The sequence below is a fragment of the Phalaenopsis equestris genome, unplaced genomic scaffold (assembly GCF_001263595.1).
Source record: "Phalaenopsis equestris unplaced genomic scaffold, ASM126359v1 Scaffold000801, whole genome shotgun sequence".
NCBI classification, from domain to species: Eukaryota; Viridiplantae; Streptophyta; class Magnoliopsida; order Asparagales; family Orchidaceae; genus Phalaenopsis; species Phalaenopsis equestris.
In genome coordinates this window covers 69,434-89,903 of record NW_018165241.1, presented here as the reverse complement: position 1 = coordinate 89,903, position 20,470 = coordinate 69,434, and the positions used below count along the sequence as shown (strand labels likewise).

The following is a 20,470-nucleotide window of genomic DNA, read 5'->3' as shown; positions in this document are numbered from 1 at the left end:
TATATATATATAAATTAAACGTCCTTCCGAAGCGGGCGACGAAATTTCAATTCAGGCGACCGACAGCTTCTTACGGGCAACCACTCCCCACGAACTTTTTAGTGCCGACAGGTTCATATGGTCCCATTCCTACCTTATGGCATCAAAGAGTTCAAGAAACACTTTGGTAGCTATCACCTCCACGCCCTGCACAGGGAATGCATCCTGGCCAAGAAGTAGCGTCGACTCTAACCAAGAATGTGCTGGTACCCGAGAGCCTCGAATGCGCTTGCAAAGTCCTAAGTAACTTCTTTTAGTGAAATAAGGAGAGACAGTTGTAGATGACAAAGAAGATTTGAGGGTTTTGTCGATCAGTCGATCCACCATGCTATTGTGTCGATGGAGATGAAGGGCTTCGTCGAGCAAGAAATCGACGTTTTCGCATAGGAGTAGCTCATTGCGGACTTGAAATTGGCTCGATGTGGAAAGTAGGAACGTGACAAACGGTTCCTGGTGCGTGTAATCGAACGAAGATGAATACAGAGGGCTAGGCAGGGCTTTGATGGCAAAAGGAGCTTCTTAGCAAGGAGAACACACAAGCACTGATTGGGTGTGAGACCTAGGCCATTGTAATTGCGTGGCCAAGAGAAGTAGGAAGAAAAAACTACAAGATGCGGGATCAACATCTCTCATATTTGTGTGTCAAGCATCTTTCGGTCTTGAGCAATAGAGTGCGAGACCAGCTAATGATCTCACAAGGGCATGGAATAAACTTTTAAGCTCGCTCGAGAGTTGAAATAGACTTTTAAGTCATGTACATGTTTTCATGCGAGTTTAAGGTGTTTAGTGGCAAAAAGGCTTCAACTGTGAGGTTGGAAAATTTTTTTTAGGTTAATGTATAATAATAATGAAATACCTTAAAGTTAAATTTATTGAAAAAAAAATGAAATGTTAATGACCGAATAATTAATATTAATTAAGGGTAATTTTCATAATTTTTTAGAAAATTGTTAAAAAAATTAAAGCATAGAATTCTAACATTAATAAGAATGATAGTATAAAATTAATAGTAACTATTAATAAGATGATTTTAAGAAATAGATTATATGATTTAAAATAATTTAATGAGTTATATAATACATTAAATATCAAGTAAAGGCAACTTGCTTTCTAATTGTAAGATTATAAATTAATAAAAATAGTGCAATCGGCATGGGTCTCATTAATGATTAAGGTGAGTACTCTTACTTTAAAATTATAGTTTTTGTTTATTCTAAATTGAATTCATTGATTGTTACTGAAATCTAATTGGACTGTTCTATTGTAATTTAAATGTTCTTTTAGATATTGGTCATATCATTGTGATGAATATTTATTTTAGAAATATTACTATTATGCATTATTAAAAAGTATACATAATATAGTGAATTGAATGAAATAATCATATAAATAATATGAAAGACATGATCTGATTGTATGTGCATGTTTGACTATGATAAAGTCACCTCTTTAGGATACTAATAGGGAAATACTAAGGTACCTGTGCATATAAATGAAAATGGATATTAATATCGATGTACTTTCATTGATATAAGTTTAGACATTGTTCTACTATGATTTAAATGCTTTTTTAGATGTTGGTTATATTGTTACGATGAATATAAATTTTAGAAATACTATTATTATGCATTATTTAAAAGTATGCATAATATTTTGAGTTGAATGGAATAATCATAAGAACTATATAGACTGATTGTACGTGCATGTTTGACTATTATAAAGTTACTTCTTTATAGTACAAGTGATTTGATACTAAGATACTCGTACATAAATAAAAATGAATATTAATATTGATGTATCTTCATTTATACAAATTTAGGCAGTGCTTCTGTGACGATTGTATATAGATTCAAAAAGTATTTATATGTAAACAATATACTACAAACTTTCAAATGCTCATAGATTAATTTACATAAATTTGAGCGGTCCTATATGTTATTTTCTTCATTGTGTTACTATAGCTTAGGAGTATCAGTTCACTGGCTAGTTAGGTCGCTATTGTTTTAAACTAACATTTCTTGTTTAACTGTTGAATTAAACGATGAATGATAGAAGAGAATATTTTTGGCAGGTGCAGAAAACAAAAGCTTTAGTAAATTTAACTGTATTGCTTTGATATACTTTTTTAAGTGGCTCTTTCATTCATTAAATTTTAGTTATAAAAAATGAATATTGAAATTTTAATTTCTACCATCCCTGTTTGCACCCGTATTGGTTAACTTTAAGCCTCGGGCTAGGTTGTGATATTATGACGAAAACAAAGTTGCTATCTTGGCAGACTTGTGTGTTTAATTTCTAATTTGACTTATTAATTCATAACTAGCTGGGCCATCTGGTTCGGGATTAACTCAAGCTCGTCACTGTCTACTGATACTCTGCAAAATTCATCTTGTGTTAAAGAGGGACATCCTTGAGTTTATTTTTTGCGATCTTAATGTTTATGGTGAGATTGTGCTGGACTAATTTACTTGGAAAGGCTCAAACCTGTTATGATAACTGTGTTAGTGAATAATTTGGACATGTATTTATGCTCTCTTTCTATCGAACACTCAGATATTCTATCGAAATTTCACATATGAGAACTTATCGTTGGGACGATATAAATTTGAGTTAATTTTTTCTTTACTCTTAATTCTAGAATTATGGTGCTTTCATAGAAAAGGATGGAGCAGGATTCAGGGGTCCAGTAAAGCTGATTGGTTTTAAAGATGGGGAAATTGATCTATCTAGTTCTCCATGGACCTACCAGGTATGTCGTCTATAAGATTCGCATAGTTGTTGCAGCTATAAAACAGTAAGAATAATTGTCTTTGTTATTATTAATTTTGTAGATAGATAACTGAGATAAGTAAACCAGCCACAAGTCAACCTTAGGAGTTTCCTTGAACTACTCTCTTTACTCAAGTTATCTGGAGCATGTGCTGTTTTGGTGCTAAAAACATATCTCCACGCTGCTTCAAATGGGCTATTTTAGAACTGCATATAATGCTTTATTAGTTTTTGAGAGGTTTTCTGGTACTTCGTTATAGTATAGGTGTCTGTACTACAAGGTTCAAAATAAAGGGAGATTATCCTCAATTAAGAGAATATATTATAGAATAACGGCAAAATATTTCATGATTGATAAATTCCAACATGGTAATTTCCGTTAGTATTGCTGCTCCTCAGCATATATATTTTTAAGATCTAATTTGCTGTTAAAGATTGGAAAAATGAAGCTGTCCCCGAGTTTTTGTAGAAATAAAATTTGTCAACTATTTTTCAATGGACATATCAGGTGTGATGGTCTTCTTGAATAAATTGACATTGCTAATGATAATTAACTTGAATATGTTTTATAATTTTATAAAATATAATAACTCGGTTGACTGTACCTCGACCGCTTTAGTCCAAGGTTATTGAGGGCTGGCCGGCTCTCTAGTCTTCTTGGGAGTGCCGCCCAACTGGAGTGGGTCTCACTACAAGTTATCTAGGACTATATATGTGCTTTTGTTGGTGTTTAGGGATCAGTTTTTTGTATATTCCCTTCTAATGCTGTATCTAAGGGGTTCCGAGTGGTACTTCAGCTGTATCTAGTCACCGAGATGGTGTGTATCCCCTTTTACCCTTCCCGCACTCTCTCTCGCATTTATTTCCTTCACCCTCGCTGCTTTCTCTCTTGCTGCTGCCACCCGGAAAGGTAATAAAATCACTGTTTTTCCAGCCGTCTGAAACCCAGAAGACAACAATTCCTGATTTCCAACTTGCTGCACCCTTGCCGAATCCATCGCCTGCTGTCAAACAGCCCCTTCGGCACCACCAACACCTTAAATCCAACCCTGGTTCTAGTGTTGTGTTGTTGTTTTGTTCCAATTCAGTTTTCCCCATTGTTTGTTATGATTTAAGACTTAATTCAGTAGTACTATTTGTTTTCTTTTGGGTGTTTATTAAATTTTGATATCATATAGGGTTGCAAGTAATGTTGATGGCTACTTGACTATCATATTTAAGAACCATGTGCCCGAGCACAAGAAAACCCAATGTTTTAATAAGATTTTCAATTCACTTCGTTTCGTAGGAAAAATAGCTACAGTGTTCATTTTAACATTAGTTCTGAAAATAATAATTTACTTTTTTGCGTGTCCATGAGACTAGCTTTCCCTTCAAAAAACAAAATATCCTGAAATGGGTATTCTATCTCCACTGACTAAAAATTTGAACATCAAAATTTTAATTTTTAAGTGGCGGTGTTTCTAATATCTAGATCTTATTAGATAATTTTTAATATATATTTAGATCCTTAAGACAGAATATTAATGATTCTTTGGTATATGCATATATTAATGTATCACACTAACATTAATGGAAATATTAAGATAGATTCATAATTAGATAGATAAGACTATCAACCCCAACCTCAGAAGGTGATACACTCTGGTATTATGAAGACTGATAAAGAGGTAGTCCTTAACTCTTGAAACAAGTTTAAAATGTCATGAATGATTTAAGCATGTTTTATGCTTGTTCATATATACATAATTATAAATAGTAAGAGTAAGCTTCAAACATTATATTTATGGGTCAAGATAACCCAATTGGAAAGAAAAAAGAGTAAGAGTAAGAAAAAAAAAACATCATGATATTTTATTTCACTAATAAGGTCTATAACAAAAGTGCAATAAAGAAATAACAACTAATAGAAGAAAATAATTGGGAAAAAAACCTACCGAATGGCTACCCTATCCAAACAAGACTGTAGATGGAACTACAATTAAAACTTAAAATTATCAAATAAATACTTAGCAAATAGTTGACTCCAGTGATGATGGTCTCCTAGCGACTTGTTAAAACTAATTCTGAGAAATGTCTTACAAGCTTTATTAAAGCATAAATCTCGCAATAGCTTAAGCCTTACAACATGAATAATAGAAAAACGCAATGTACTAAGATGTTGCATTATAATAGGTGATACTAGTATAGGGTTCTTAGAAGGAGTCTATGAGGTAGATCTAGCTGGGAGATGGTTGTAGAATATCAAGGGAATGAGAATAAACTAGTGACGCAGGAGCTTACCCGGATATGGTATTATAGCTGCTGCAATACTGCGGTCCCTTTTTTTTTCCTTTCTTTCTATTGATTCCTTACTTTGTCTAGTCCTTTCTTTTTTAGCACTTTCCTTATCTACCTTCTTCCTTTTCCATCACATTTCTATTTCTATTCCTTATCTAGTCTATCTATTATTCCTCATTATTTTTAGGTGTTGCCTTCCAAATGTTAGATTTCTGTTAGACTGTTGTTGACGTCCGTTTTCCCCTTTAAAGGTTGTATCTAAGGGATTGGGTGATGCTCCGGTTGTATCTCTCTCCCGATGTATTGATTATTTTCCTCTTATTCCCTTCCGCATCCTTCCACATCGCTCCCTGCAAAATGGCACCTGGATTGTTGTTTCTACAATCTTAAGCCTACCCTACCCCCCCCACCACCCTTCTAGCATTGTTGTTGCCCAAACCGCCTCTCCTTTCTGCTATTCCGGCCCACTCACCGTGCCTTTGCAGCACAAGATAGCCAAGAAACACTTCATGTTGTTTCACCGCTATACACCCAACTTCTGGCTGCCATCATCCAGGATAGCAACCATACTTACTGTCCCCTGCATTTTCGCACCTCCCCTCACATCTAATAGCATTAGCGGTGCTTGTTTGTGTCGTGTTATTGTATTTCTCCTTTCAAGCATGTTGGTTGCAACTGTTTATTTGCTTAAAGTAATAATTGTTGTTCCATTATGATTTGGGTTAACTATAGTATCATTTGATATCAGAGTTAACCTAACCCTACTTCTATCCTAGGGTTTCCTAGCATCCGCCTTAACCCCCCACCAAAAATTCTTTTTCGTTCCAAAATCTTAGACACACTTCGACCTTACCCTAATTTTCCTTTGCTGATTTTCAAAATCAACAAGCCCAAATTAATTTTTCAACACCATCGATTAGTCCCCTACACTTTCTTTCATCTCCCAGCTCTAAAACCTAACCATGCCACCAAGGAGATACATGCTCGAGCCTACCTAACAAGAGCTACAAGGAGAGATCTGACGACTTTAGGGGAGGTTTGTGGACATTGAGGATGAAACCCAGAGGAGATTTTCCTCGACTGGGATCGGGAAAGTTGAAGTGGCGAAAGAGACAGGAATTTCAACCCCTTCTATATTGAGGATTTCAGTGATGAAGAAGAAAAGCCAAAACATTTCAGTATCTAGTATCAAAGGAGGTTGAGGGAAGAGCCGGTATATGGAGAATAGGAGAATCTGAAGATGAAACTGGAGATTCAAGTTCTTACGAGTTTAATATAAACAAAGGGTTTAGACACTAGCTTCAAAAGTGTACAGAACATATCACTAAGCGACCACCATTTCTTGCAGGTAGAATTCAACTTTAGGGTCTTACAACCAGATTACACTTAGTAGAACACCCAAGATGACCCCATCAAAGGAAAAACTGATTCAGAATGAAGAACAAGTGGAACTAATCCACATCCCTAAATCTGTCAGAAGTTGCACATAATTCTAGCTGGATCTGTGTGAGAAACTCTAATCGACTTTACGATGACTGCCCAAGGAAATCTTGAGTTTGAGGAATTGACATCAGAGGCATGACAACTTTAGATAAGAGAATTTCAGATCATTAGATCTATAAACTCATTCCTGAGTTGGCTCTACTGAGGGAGGTCCAACACGTTAGAAATGGGCCCTTTATGTGCCATGTTGGGAAGATTACATGGAGTTATTTAGGATTCAGATTCATTACATCATGGTACTCATGATTAGATGTTTAGACAAGAAGGATGAACCACATTTTTAAAATTTATCTTAGGAGCTTGAGAGGGAAGGAAATTCTTCAATTGGATCCAGGTCTTATTAGTGAAGAAGAAGAAGTCTCTCCTAAGTGGTTACGAGTGAGTGACACAGCCTGCTTCAGATTTTATCCCAGAGCTGATTTTGCCTCACATTCTTTTTTGTCAGTTACATCCTACTGAATACGAGAAGGGGAAGAAGCAGGTTTCAAAATTAAGAGCTTGAGAGTTACATTGTGAAAATTTATATCTATACGCACCTCCAACTCCAACTCAGGGTGTGCCGAAAAAATGTATATTTATTCTTTGAAGGTGTGTTATGGAATAACAATGCCTACAAGATCAACCTGCCGTGAGACTAATATTTCTGCTACATTTAATGTCGTGGACTTAACTTCGTACTACAAGGACCCAAAAGTTTCTGCAAATAAAGTCGAAGCTCCCCCCAATCCCGGGAGATTGAAGCGGGAGCTTACCGGGACGTGGGATTATAGCTGCTACGGTACCGCATATGCCTTCTATTGTTGTCCCTTTTTCCTATTTGATTCTTTGTGTTGTCTAGCCCTTCCTTTTCTAGCACTTTCCTTGACTACCTCATTCCTTCTTCATCGCCTTTCTAGTTTTATTTTCTGTTTGTTCTTTCTACTATTCCTCATTATATATAGGTGTTGTTTGTTTTGGTTAGTGTCGGTTTTTCCTTTCTAGATTTCAAATTTTGTCAAGACAGCAGTTGGCATTCGTTTTCCCCTTGGAGAGTTGTATCCGAGGGATTGGATGTTAGTCCGGCTGTATTCCTCTCCTGAGGTGGTGATTATCTTGCTTCTGTTCCCTTCCTCATTCTTTCGCATTGCACCTTGCTGTCGTATCTTGCTACAGCTGCCCACAATATCACTCAAATAGTTGTTTTCTGTTGTCTTCAGTCTACCTGTCGCCTCCCCCTCTTTAGCATTTTTGCCCCCCAAACTGCACCTCTTACCCGTTGTTTGATCCCACCCACCATGACACTACCGCCAAGGACAATCGTGGAACACCTTGCTGTTCCATTACTAACCACCCCAACTCCTCGTTGCCATAATTCAAGACAACAACCATACTTTCTCTCCTCTGCATTTTCACACCTCCCTCATATTTCCACAAGCATCCCCTTGCTACCGCCACCCACACCAGTCATTCAGATCCACTTGGTCGACCCCCACCACCCTTGGGAAACACTTTTGTGTTGTTTTCTTATATCGTGTAATTGTATTTCTCTTTTAAAGTTTGTTAGTTATTATCGTTTATTTTCTTCAAGTAATAATATTTGTTATTCTATTATGGTTTGGGTTAACTCTGGTATCAACGATGTCAAAAACAGCAGAAACAGCAAAGAGAAACACGTAACTCTGGATCTGATGGGGTGCATTTGCCGAGGAAGATCCGCCGCATCTTACTTTCCCAAGTAGTGTGTTTGTAGCTTGCTCAGGAATATATGGTGGATCTCCCTCGACAACCATGCTCTGTTAGAGCCAGCATTTCATGGTTCTCTTCACTATTTTTAGCCCTTCAGCCGCCAAACGCCTTATATCCCCTTCCAAATCTTGTCGGCCTTGCCTATTCTCATTCCCTTGCTATTTTTCAACCATTTCCTCACTAGATCTACCTCTTAAACACCTTATAGGAAACCAAGAACAATGTCTGAAGCTTGTTCGAGAACATTTGTTAGATCTCCTCAGAAACTGTGTCTCGTTGGAGCTGTCATTTTGTGGTTCTTTCCGTTGTTTTCATTCAGACAGCTAGTGAACGTTCCTATCCCCGTTTCTTATCATTCCCTGGCTATTCTACAATCATCACCTTTCTAGATTCATCTCTTAAACATGTTCTAGAGACCCTAGAATGGCGTTATTTGATTTCAGAGTGCAGCAAACCTTAAATTCTTAAGGATTTGTCTTCCTTGATCCCAAACCAAAAATCTATATTAACTAATCTAACACCTCCACTAGAAATTATCCCAAAATTCTCTACCTAACCCTAAACCTAACCCACCATGTACTGTTCAGCCAAAATTTTAATTGCAAGAACGAGATTTTTTCTTTAGTTGATGTTATTTGGAAACTTCTACCACTGTTTTTCTCTATTGGAGTATTATATCATTAATTTTTTTCAAGTGGTTTGCCTGTAATCTGATTAGATCAAAGTGGTGATCTCTTTCAGACCCTCTGACGTCTTCCTCCATCTTTGAACCTACTGCTGTTTGTGAGCAGAAAGCTGTTGTTTCTCAGCAATTGGACCGTTGTCCAGCTGCGTGTTGGTTGGATTTCAGCTGCCATCATGCGTCACTTATTTGTTACCTTTTCTACTATTATCCTAACCCATCCCTTAACATTTCCACTCTATTAGGAACCTTGCTGCGGTGTGCATAGCTGCCTTCAATTTATCAAGTTAGAATATTATTAGCTTGCATAAATGAAAAATATCTCATGTTCTAAAATAGTTGCCCGTATAGTGACTTTAATGATCATTTAAAATATAGGCTATGAACATCACATTTTCTATAATATTATATCCATATGCGGTACAATCATAATCTCTAAAGATAATTCATTAGTCTGTTATCATTTTATTGTATATTTGTACATACATCTATCGTCCATTTTACTAAGTCGTGAGTCCTAGTTTCTCTACCATCTGAGTCAATGTCACTTTCTTGTTGCTACCCCAGTGGATGATAAGATTGCATATTTTTTTGTTTACTATGCAACAAGTGTGAAAAATATTGTGGCGAAGTCACTGCAGATCCCTCGTGTCCTCGGCTTGCAGAATTCGTCGAATCACAAGTACTTCTCCCTCGTTTGGTTGAAGCTGACGCTCCTCATCTTGTTCCTCAATTTCTTGCTCCTCGCTAACCTCTTCCATGACACCCAACTCGGTGAAAGTTACAACTCTGCTTGTCGGGGAACTAGAGGCTGTGCCCAAATCTGTGGCATATGAAACGTTTCATGGAGGGCACTGCAGCCGACTTCTTCTCGCTAGGTGTGGCTTTATTCGTGGCCGAACTAAATTTCTCAACTTTTTGAAATGTGGTCCCACTGGTGTCTCCAATTGTGGATGGTTGCTTTGCTGGTGGTGGTTGTTTGCTCTCCTTTTGCTGCCTCTGCACTTTTAATGCTAGTGTTTGGACATCTCCAGCTTCCAGTATGGTTGGAGCTGCATCACATTGCTAATATTAGTCTTCAAGCACCCGGGATATCTTTCTACTTCTTTCTTCTCTAGCTTTGTGAGGTCACACTTTAGCTGTAAGTGGTCCAATTGAGTTGTAAACTTCTCCACTGAAAGGTCTCTCTATTGCAGATTGTGGAGTTTCAAAAACATGTCCTGGTGCTAATGAGGGAGGACATATTTCTTCTGTATGATTTTTTCCTTCTTTTCTTATCTAGTGATCTTTTCATTGCCTTCTTGCTTTCTCTGTCGCTACACTTTCTCCCACTATAGGGAGACACTTTTCTTCAATTTGATGGCAACTAATTTGACCTGCCTATCTTCGGGTACCTCTTTGTATTCAAAGATCCGTTCGACTGCTTGTAGCCATTTAATAAATTTATCCAGATCCATACTCCCCTCAAACTCGAGCAATTCTACCATGATCCCGTAATCTTGGTGCCCTCCAATTGACATCTCTTCTCGGAAAGTTACCTCGTGGAAGGAACGTGGGTATCTCTTTACGCCTCCTCAGATATTGGATCTCGAACGTCGTGGTCTTTCTTATTCATCACTTAAATTATCCCTATTGAAGGGATTCAGATCCTCTTCTCTTTCTCCTCTTTGACTCTCCAGATCACGATGGACAGTAACTTCTTCATGTGTCATCTATTCAATCTCCGCAATTCATTGTTGGAAGCAACAAAGTTCTTTCCATATCTCCTCCCAAGCAGGCTCAGGCATGTCTCTTTGGCGGCATGTTTGACTGTTTGGGAGCTGTGGAAGAAAAGAAAAAAAAAAGAAAAAAAAAGTTCAAGAAAAATTGGTGTGGTGGATTGGGTATGGTCAGATGCTAGGAACCCTACGATAGGACAAGGGTTGGGCTAACTGTGATATCAAATGATACCGGAGTTTACCCAAGCCACGAGGTTACAACAAAAGCTCAAAATAAAGGACGTCACACAAAGCAAAGAATGCAGAAGCAATGGGTTACAAATAATGATTCAACAAAAAGGCAAAACAAGCATGACAAAGAGGGAGTATGGAGATGTGTTGCTAGTTCAGTGGTTGTGGTGAAGGCCGGAGAGGTGTCGGGCTGCCGTGGAAGAAGTAGAACAACAAATTAGCAAAATGAGAGTGGTGTCCCACTACATTGGGAAGGAAAAGGAAATGCCGTCGAAGGCTGGAAGACTGTTGGAGAGGGATGGTGGGTGCAGGAAGTGGGGTAGCCTACTGCAAGGCTGGAGGATTGCTGGAGAGGGATGACAGTTACAGGAAGTGGACGACTCACTGTAGGAGGCAAGGCTGTTGGCTAGAAGACCGACTGGGAGCTGTGGGACGGCTGGTAGACTGCAGGAAAGGGAGAAGCGGGGGTTATCGAGGGAGTAGGAGGGAGGAGAGCTGTTTACGGTTTGAAGGGAAGCTGCAGGGAGGAAGGCTGGGCAACATGTAGGCGTGCAAAGAGTTCTATGGGGTTGGCTGTAGTGCTGAGAAGCGGCTGACAGCAGTCAGGAGGATGGGCGGAGAGATAAATATCTTGGCGGGTTCGAGCTACAGTCGGAGCACCACCCAGAGTCGTGGAAACGATCACCACCTCAGACAAGTGATAGCCTGAGCACTACTTTGGCGTCAGATACAACTCTCAAGTGGGAAAACATTCAGGCAAAACTGAATTCATATTTCATAAAACAAGCACCTAACTTAAAGCACAACCTCTCTTATTTATAAAGATTCATAACCTATCTTAGGAAACATTTATAATAAAAAGGAGAATAAAAATCATATTTTAGATTTTGGAAAAGTCTTTTAAAATTGGAAAGCTGAATATAAGTCAGATTTCATATTTTAGGAAAGGGCTTTGTTTTAAAATAAGAAGGAATAATAAAATCAGATCTCATATTTTAGGAAAGGATATAAATTTAGAAAGTGCTTAGGAGTGAGGAAAGAAATAGGAGGGGGGGGGGGGGAAGGAATTGTAAGAAAAGAGAAGGAGAACAAAAAGGAAAGAGGGGTTAGGTCCTCTCTCGAGCCCCGCGTCACTCGTATGGCAATAATGGAGCATTATGTGCAACCCTTAAATTGTTTAAGAAACCTATCATCAATGCGCCTTGATAGAACCCCGGTAGGGACCTGAAGAAAGAGTGGTGCATTATATTCCAATAAATAAATTTACTTCTAATTTGACAATGCTTGAATCATGCATCCAACAAAAAATCAATAGGTGAATATGGATTAAAATGCCCTAATTGAAAGGAATCTCTAAAATGTTATTGAAAACTACAATAAACATAAGCCCACATAAAAGATCTATCCTTATGAAAAATTAAATATCTTAAGCCTTAAATAGGATTCAAAAGTCATTAGACAAACCTAACCAATATTGATTACTTCTAACTCAACTTGATATTATTATTATTATTATTATTATTATTATTATTGTTATTATTATTGTTATTATTATTATTATTATTATTATTATTATTATTATTATTATTATTATGAAATACATTTTTAGACATTAACCTACTATTATAAATAAATTTAAAATTTTCTCTAAATCCATTATATCAAAATGCTTAAGAAGTTTCATAATCGCACGCAGCTTCGACTCCTTCCCTCAAGAACCGTCCTCTATAATACTCCTTCCTGCAAGAATCGTCCTCTGTAATACTCCTTCCTTCCCTCTTCCTCTTCCTCTTCCTCTTCTCACAGTTAAGTCAATTTATATAGTTGAAATCACATCCTAACCGACCTCTCATTTCCTCTTCTTCGTTTGTTTGTTTCCTCTCCCTTTCTCGATTCATAATTATTTTATTCCATTTATGTTCGTTTATTCTTCGCTGTTCCTGAGCAATAAAAAGGATGTCTTAGTTAAATGTTATTCAAAATAAAAAATTATTCATATTTATATATACATCTTAATTGCCTTACTTTAGATTACAGCTTTTCTTCCCAATACTCTTTCTTTTTTTCCTCCTCTTCTTTCTTTTCTTCTCTTAGCAGTTGCTTTCTGTTTCTATGCTAGAAATAGTAATTGATGAGGGTATACTTCCATCAATGCATATATAACAGTAATTTTAATTATAACTTTAATTTTCTTAAATACAAATTAATTAAATCATTTTTATATAATTTCAAATTAAAATATTGATGCGTATCAGAATGATCAAAGTGAAGTTTAAAATTTTATTAAAATAAATTTAATTATCTTTGAGATATACGAAAAATGAGTTATAATTTAAAACAAATTTTTAACTTGCATTTTTGTCAATTTTTAGGTATTATACACTCTTTGCCTAAGTTGCTTTGATGATGAACCAACTCATCAGTTTTACTGTAATTGGCATTCATGCACATATTGTTTGTTGTGATTTATGTTGAAGCTTGCATTAGAACAGTGATTCGCAAGCGGAAAATTGCTTGCACAACAATATCTTAGAAGTTAGATTAGAATTTTATTTTGCTTTTTGTGTGTTTCCTTTTATTTCCAACTAATTATAGGAGTTTATAATTTTATTTTATTTTATTTTATTTTATTTTATTTTTTTACTGTAATCTTGGAGATATAATTGTTATTTATTTCCTATGTTAAGATTCTAGTAAGTTGTATTTAAGCCAACATTTCATTTCAATAAAAGTATTATGCTCAGTTCTCCAAACCTACATGGTTTCATAGCGAGGAATTTTATCCTAGCCGTCATAACTCCTAGCCATCTTACCATAGCCGCTGGAACTCCTCCATGCATGCCTCTAGCCTCCGAAACTCTTCCTTGCTGGCTTTTTTTGTCTCTGCAGGCACCCTTTCGCCTTCTACCTACAGCCGAAATTCCATGATTCAGTCTCTCCTCCATCCAAAACTCGTTCCTAAAATCAGAAAAACTTCCCTATAGGTTGCCATATGCAAGGATTGACTTCGTTCGTGCCTCAACTGCCATTCCTTTCCTTTAGCTTCATTGGAGCCATGGCTAATTTCTGTACCTCTGATCTTTCATTCGACGTTGTTCTTGATTCCACCAGAGGTTTGACACCTACCTCAATCCCTCCGCAGACCGGAGGACCTGCGTAACACACAAATTTCCTAATTATCACTCATAAACTCAACAGTTCTAATTTATCTAGTGTTCTCAAGTTGTTTGTTGTTTGTCAAAGGTCGGGGTAAATTCGACACGATTCGAGAACCTCTGAAAACTGACCCGACATTTGTTGTCTGGGAAGTGGAGAACTCCATGGTTATGCCAATGTTACTTAATTCTATAGAGACATGTATTGGTCGTTCTGATCTGTTTCTTCAATCTACAAGTGCCCTCTGGACTGTTGTTCGCGATATCTACTTAGACTTAGGTAATTCTGCACAACTATATGAAGTTTCTCATAAGGTCTGCGAGGCTAAACTGAGGTTGAAGAAGGTGACCCAATACGACAACGACTTGGTTGCTTTATGGATAGAATGTGACCTCTACTATGACTGCACTTAGTACTCTCACACGGACCATTCCCTCTTCCATAAGATTTTGGAAAAGGATCGTGTTTTAATTTCTGGCTTGGCTTGAACAAGAATCTAATCCCTACACAGTTCTTGTTATGCGTGTTGTAACTTTGCAGAGGTAGGAAACCTCCATTCAACTGTTGGTAACTGTTATCACGAACATTGAAGAACAAATAGGATGCCTATCACAATAAATAGTAGCTAGACCACTTGGGGCATTACGGTGAAACAAAAAACTTAACCCGAAATAAGCGGTTAGCCTACCATTCCCATCAGCTTTTTCTCCGTTCTTTTGTTTGGAATGAGCATCGTCTAATTGTCATTATAATATCCTCAAATAGGGCTATCACGTGATGAAATGTTTGAATGTAATGATTGTAGAGAAATACTTTGTGCTTGGCGGTTTAGCTTGACCTTTCTTCAGCGTACCTGGTTATTTATGTTATAAGTTCTTGCTAATCTTTTAATATCCTTTTTTAGCCTCTCTCATCTCTTCCTCCACAATCTATGTCCTAAGACCAGCCATCCACCATTTCAGCCCTTAAAACTACGTCAAACTCTAGACTAATTCTATATAGTCATTAGCTAGTTTTATTCTCAACTCAATTGGATGATCTCAAAACAGAATAAAACTTCAACTGCTCCTTAACACAAGTGATCTGCCTTTTTTTTTTCTACCTGCAATTAGTATCATGCTGTTGTAATTGCATATTGTATGTTCGGTTTTTATCTGGTTTGGTATCAAATTAGATCATTGACATTTAGTAGCTAGATATTTACCACTGTTTAGCGTCAGGAATTCCTGATAGGTTTTCCCTGAGGGTTTCACCACGGAATTTGAACTATGAGACTTGATTTAGTGATGAGTGCATGCATATTATTTCCTTTTTAAACCTTCAAGTTATCAAACCTTTCATGTATAACTTTTTTTTCTCTTTTCTTTTTATTGTTTTTTTTTAGTTTATGCCTTCTTTTTGTTATAGTAGTTGATTTATTTGAGTTTGCTAGGGAATCATTGTTCTTGAAAATTCACTAATTTGGTTACTGAAATTTTAATGTGGCAGGTAGGGTTAAAGGGAGAGTTCAAGAAGGTATTTGCTCAAGTAGGACAAGAAAAGGTTGACTGGACTATGTTGCAGCCTGATAAGATGAAAACGTCTTTTACATGGTACAAGGTAAAGTTGGTTTTGTAAGAGAACGCCTCTGAGCAAATGCTATTCCAAATGAATGCTGGATGTTTTTTGGCTACTGTTTGGATGCCTCTAATTGGAAAATGTTAATTAGAATTAACTAATTTAAGTTACAGTTGTCATCGCATTCAACTGCAATTATGTATGCTATTGTCACGTCTCAGTCTGATAACTTAGAAATAACCGAGTCAAAAACAACGATCGAACAGTATAAAATTTTCTTAAGTCATTCAATAATCCATCATAACTTCCAATGATAAAAAAAACTACAAAAATTTACAGAATATACTAAATGGAAATTTAAATCATCCAGAAACAACAACATTATTGCAAGCAAAATAGCTTCCTAAAGCAACACACAACAATATATCACTACTCAGAAATAAACAGTATAATGATTACAACCAAAATATAATACCCATCAGCAATAGTCATCTTTCTTGTAAACTAAATATCTCATGTTAGACATATCAATCTACAAGTTTTTTTGAAAGAAACAATTAAATTCAATATTAAGTTTGCATAATTGTGTGAGCAGTTTCAATCTTATTATGTATTAAACTAATATGCAAATGTTATGTGTGAACTGGCAAAAAAATGTTGTTCATTACTTAATTAAACAATAAAATGTAAGTATTTATCACTTTTAACCCCTTTTTAAAAGTCATTTTAGGATTAACATCATACCCCAAAGTATCTTCAAAATTGTACATATAGATATCCTCAAAATTTTGCACCATAAGGTACACCTTTACCATTTTCATTTCCTCTTACATGCACGGGTATATCACCTCCTCTATCAGTATCATCTGGGAGCAATTTTGTATGGCTTAAACTTTACATTTAATTTCCATTACATATCTCGTTTTTGAAGTCCTTGAACAATCATTTTTCTTTTTTATCGTTTCATTCATTTCAATGATTCTTATTAACTTGCAATATGCATAATTATAAAAATAGCTATCCAAAGTAATAATTCAAGTCTTTATTTAATAAAATATCATATTAATACATATAAAAAAGTAATTACTTACCTTTATCTTACTTTCTTGTCTCCCTAACTTAATTTCTCCAAATTTTATTGGTTCAAATGTTCTTCAACCTTAATTGCTATTAGAAATTAACATTTCATTAAATGTTAATTATAAACTTAATAAATCAAACTTTTTCTTTAATTAATATGTACCTATATGTATGTGTTTGTGTCTGTGTCTGCACGTGCGTGCGTGCGTGCGTGTGCGGGCATCTTCTTTTGTCTTCTTCGGTGTCTATTCTAGGAAGATGTCGAATCCTTGGTAAGAGAAGCATGCGAGAACACCTCCTTCCTTCTCCTTCGCACAGGAATCCCATAGGGACTTCTTCTCCTTCATATACAGAAGCCGCATGCTAGGGCTCGAAACGACCCCTTCTTCCTTCTCCTATACAGTTTCTTCTCTTCTCCTGCAAGGGTTAAACACAACTTCTTCCTTGTCCTTCTTCTCTCGTTCTCTATCTCTTTTTCTTTGTTTCTCATTCTCGTTGAATACGAACGAAAGAGGTCTCACTTAAATGTAGCTCGACATGTGGATTTCCAGTAATATGCCGCCACATGTGTTATATCTGGTCCGCCTAAAAAATATTAAAGTGGAACCGCGGGGATTATTGGAGTAGAACCGAGGAGATTATTGAAGTGAAACTACAGATGTTATTTGGAGGGCTATTGGGAGGTTATAGGGGGATTATTGGGGTATTAACTCCAATAACGTTGCAATAACCCCTGCGGTTCCACTCCATTAACCTTCTGCAATATTCCCTGCAATAACCCTCAAATAACTTTTGCAGTTCCACTTCAATAACTCTCTGCAATAACTCACGTAATAACCAACCATCCAGTAACCTCCGTGGTTCCACTTCAATAACTCTTGCATTAACCCCCGCAATAATCCTCTAACAACCTCTGCGATTTCACTTCAATAACCTCCCAATAACCTCCGCGATGTAGCACACATGGAGGCATATTACTGGAGTTTGTATGTAGAGCTACGTTCGGAGTTCGGACAGAAAATTTTTCCCACATCAATAACCCCCAACATTAACCCCCGCAATAACCATCTAATAACATTTGCGGTTTCACTTCAATAATCATCCAATAACATCCGCGATGTAGCACACATTGAGGCATATTACTGGAGTCTATACGTAGTGCTACGTCTGAAGTCCGGACAGAAAATTTTGCCCACTTCAGCTTCTGAATTATACTCGACGGTTGTACCTTTTTTTTTTTAGAAGCACCCCCCAAACCTTTCTATTTCATAGATATTACACTTATAAGGTAGAAAAGGAAATAATATACAATATCTTAATACGCATGCCTTTTTAATGTTGTAAAGAAAACAAATATTATACACGTGTCTAGTTATTTTTGTTATGCCACTTCCACAGAGTACCGTCAAATATTCAGTTCAACCATTAGCAGGATATCTCTGCTTGTATTTTACTAATACAACTATTGCTTTTACTTGGACGTCACTATTAAAAAATTAGTTGACTTGTGCATTCCACTGATACTTTCTCCTTCATGCAGTCTTACTTTGATATACCTATAGGAAAATATACAATTGCTCTTGACCTTGGGAGCATGGGGAAGGGCCAAGCTTGGATAAATGGCCATGGACTTGGACGATTCTGGTCCCTAGTTGCGCCTAGTCATGGATGCCCCCAAACTTGTAACTATCGTGGTGCCTACAATGAAAAGAAGTGCTTGACCAACTGTGGGAAACCAACCCAAACTTTGTAAGCATGATGTCATTCTGGAATTAAAATTTCTACCATTTAGGTGCAGTGCTTATTACCATCTTCATAATTCAGTTATTTTATCCATGTGGTTACTGTGCCATATTATGCAGATATGTAAATACAATTTTTTCTATTTACATATCTCACTCCTAAACGTTCAGATGTACACACATAACACTCAAATCCTTAATATCACATAAAAAATAGCTCCATTATTATTTTTTAAAAGTGAATTATACCTTTTTATATAAAGATTTGAAGCACCAAAGTGTTATGTATGTAAATGTGAAATTTTAGGCGTGAAATATATAAATACATAAAAATTGTACGCTACGAATGTAAATTTCCTTTTTTTTTCCTCCAGGTATCACATTCCAAGAGATTGGCTTAAAGCTTCTAACAACTTGCTCGTCATATTTGAGGAAATAGGCGGGAATCCATTAGATATAAAATTGAAGAAACATTGGACTTCAACAATCTGTGCACAAGTTTCAGAGACTCACTATCCACCTCTTTCTTCCTGGCACAACCCAAAGCTTTATTCTGGAAATATCTCACTTGATAAAACCTCACCGGAAATGTACTTGCACTGTGATGATGGATATACAATCTCTTCCATAACATTTGCGAGCTTCGGAACCCCTAATGGCGGCTGCCAAAATTTCTCCGAGGGAAAATGCCATGCACAAAGCTCATCATCTGTCGTATCTGAGGTAGGTGCATTGCAGCAAGTGAATGTTATGGAATGTCTATTTATCATGTAATCTTTTGTTTTTACGCATTTGGTTTCCCTTTCAGGCTTGTTTGGGAAGAAACAGTTGCTATATTGCTGTTTCGATCACAACTTTCAGCCCTGACCCATGCAGAGGCACTGTCAAGACATTAGCAGTCCAAGCTGAGTGCTCTCCACCTTCAGACTATTACATGCACTCTTCGTTCTGAGTACTCTATGTAAAGCATATATGATGTTTGAAACAAACAGACATTTGTAGCTTATATCATGCTGCTCCAGGAGGGATTAAAGACGCTGCTTATGATGCACATTACTGTCGTGTCAATTCGTCGCATTATTTTTCATTATTAAACTTTGCAAAGAATTTCACTGCTGTCATAATTTGTCATGTAATCGAATATGTTGGTTCATTAAGTATTTGTTAAGAACATGGCAACGACCAATCAGGATTGTGAGCAAAGTGACTCACTTGCAGCATAAAGCCCGAATGAAATAAAATATATTGATCTCAACTTAAGGCTCAAATCAAATGGTTCGTTAATTTTGAAGTCATTTTGTTGCTATTTAAATTTTGTTGGTTTTGTCATGCAACACTGTCATTGTCGACCCCAAGCCTGGATGTGAAAAGTGGAGGGTTGCGTTAGATGGTCTACAGCCAGCATAAAATTTGTTGAATAAATCATGACATGAATCTTTTTTTATTATTGTGGACGCAATGGATAAAAGGATTCATGTAGCGGACCCACATAGTGGGATTAAGGCTTTTTGGTTGTTGTTAGATTTGTCATGCATTTGGATGTAGTTAGACAAATGCTGATCAAATGCAACAAATTTATTTCGAAGAATTTTGGTATGATTTTAATATCTTTTTTCCAAAGTAAAGTCATGTTTGCCAAAATATATTGTTTTTTTTGCAAGCTACCAGATGAACCTATGATAGCAATTCCTAAGCTTTTGCTGAGTATGGTAACATTCTAGTAATTTCAGCATGCTTAGTGGAAAAGTTTGGTTCAAAATGAATTTTCATATTTTTTCAAGAAAGTAAACATAGGAATATATGGTCAGTTATGTGTAATAGGAGGTATACAAATCAAAGCTCTTTTTTTTCTTGCAATTTTACCACTTTAATTTATGCCAAACATTTAAATATCATTTTCTATTAATATATGCATATTATTTGTTATCCTTGACGATTTTTTGCTTCCCAATCTCATAGGGGCTCTTTGTAATTATTTTTATTCTTTT

The 20,470-nt window shown here is 36.4% G+C and overlaps 1 protein-coding gene across 3 annotated transcripts in view; it reads left to right on the top strand.

Annotated features, from left to right (window-relative positions):
• LOC110031334 (beta-galactosidase 15) overlaps window positions 1–19,765 on the top strand; it is a 146,913-nt gene extending 127,148 nt beyond the window's left edge. For 2 of the 3 annotated variants that reach the window (XM_020734481.1, XM_020734482.1), the window contains 5 exons: window positions 2,678–2,788; window positions 15,592–15,702; window positions 18,281–18,489; window positions 18,857–19,205; window positions 19,291–19,765. In XM_020734481.1, coding sequence (XP_020590140.1) covers window positions 2,678–2,788; window positions 15,592–15,702; window positions 18,281–18,489; window positions 18,857–19,205; window positions 19,291–19,434 — 924 coding nt within the window. In that variant the 3' untranslated portion in view covers window positions 19,435–19,765. Of the gene's footprint in view, window positions 1–2,677; window positions 2,789–15,591; window positions 15,703–18,280; window positions 18,490–18,856; window positions 19,206–19,290 lie in introns of those variants that run through there. The other variant, XM_020734484.1, reaches the window with a different exon arrangement.
• Window positions 19,766–20,470: the final 705 nt, after the last annotated feature.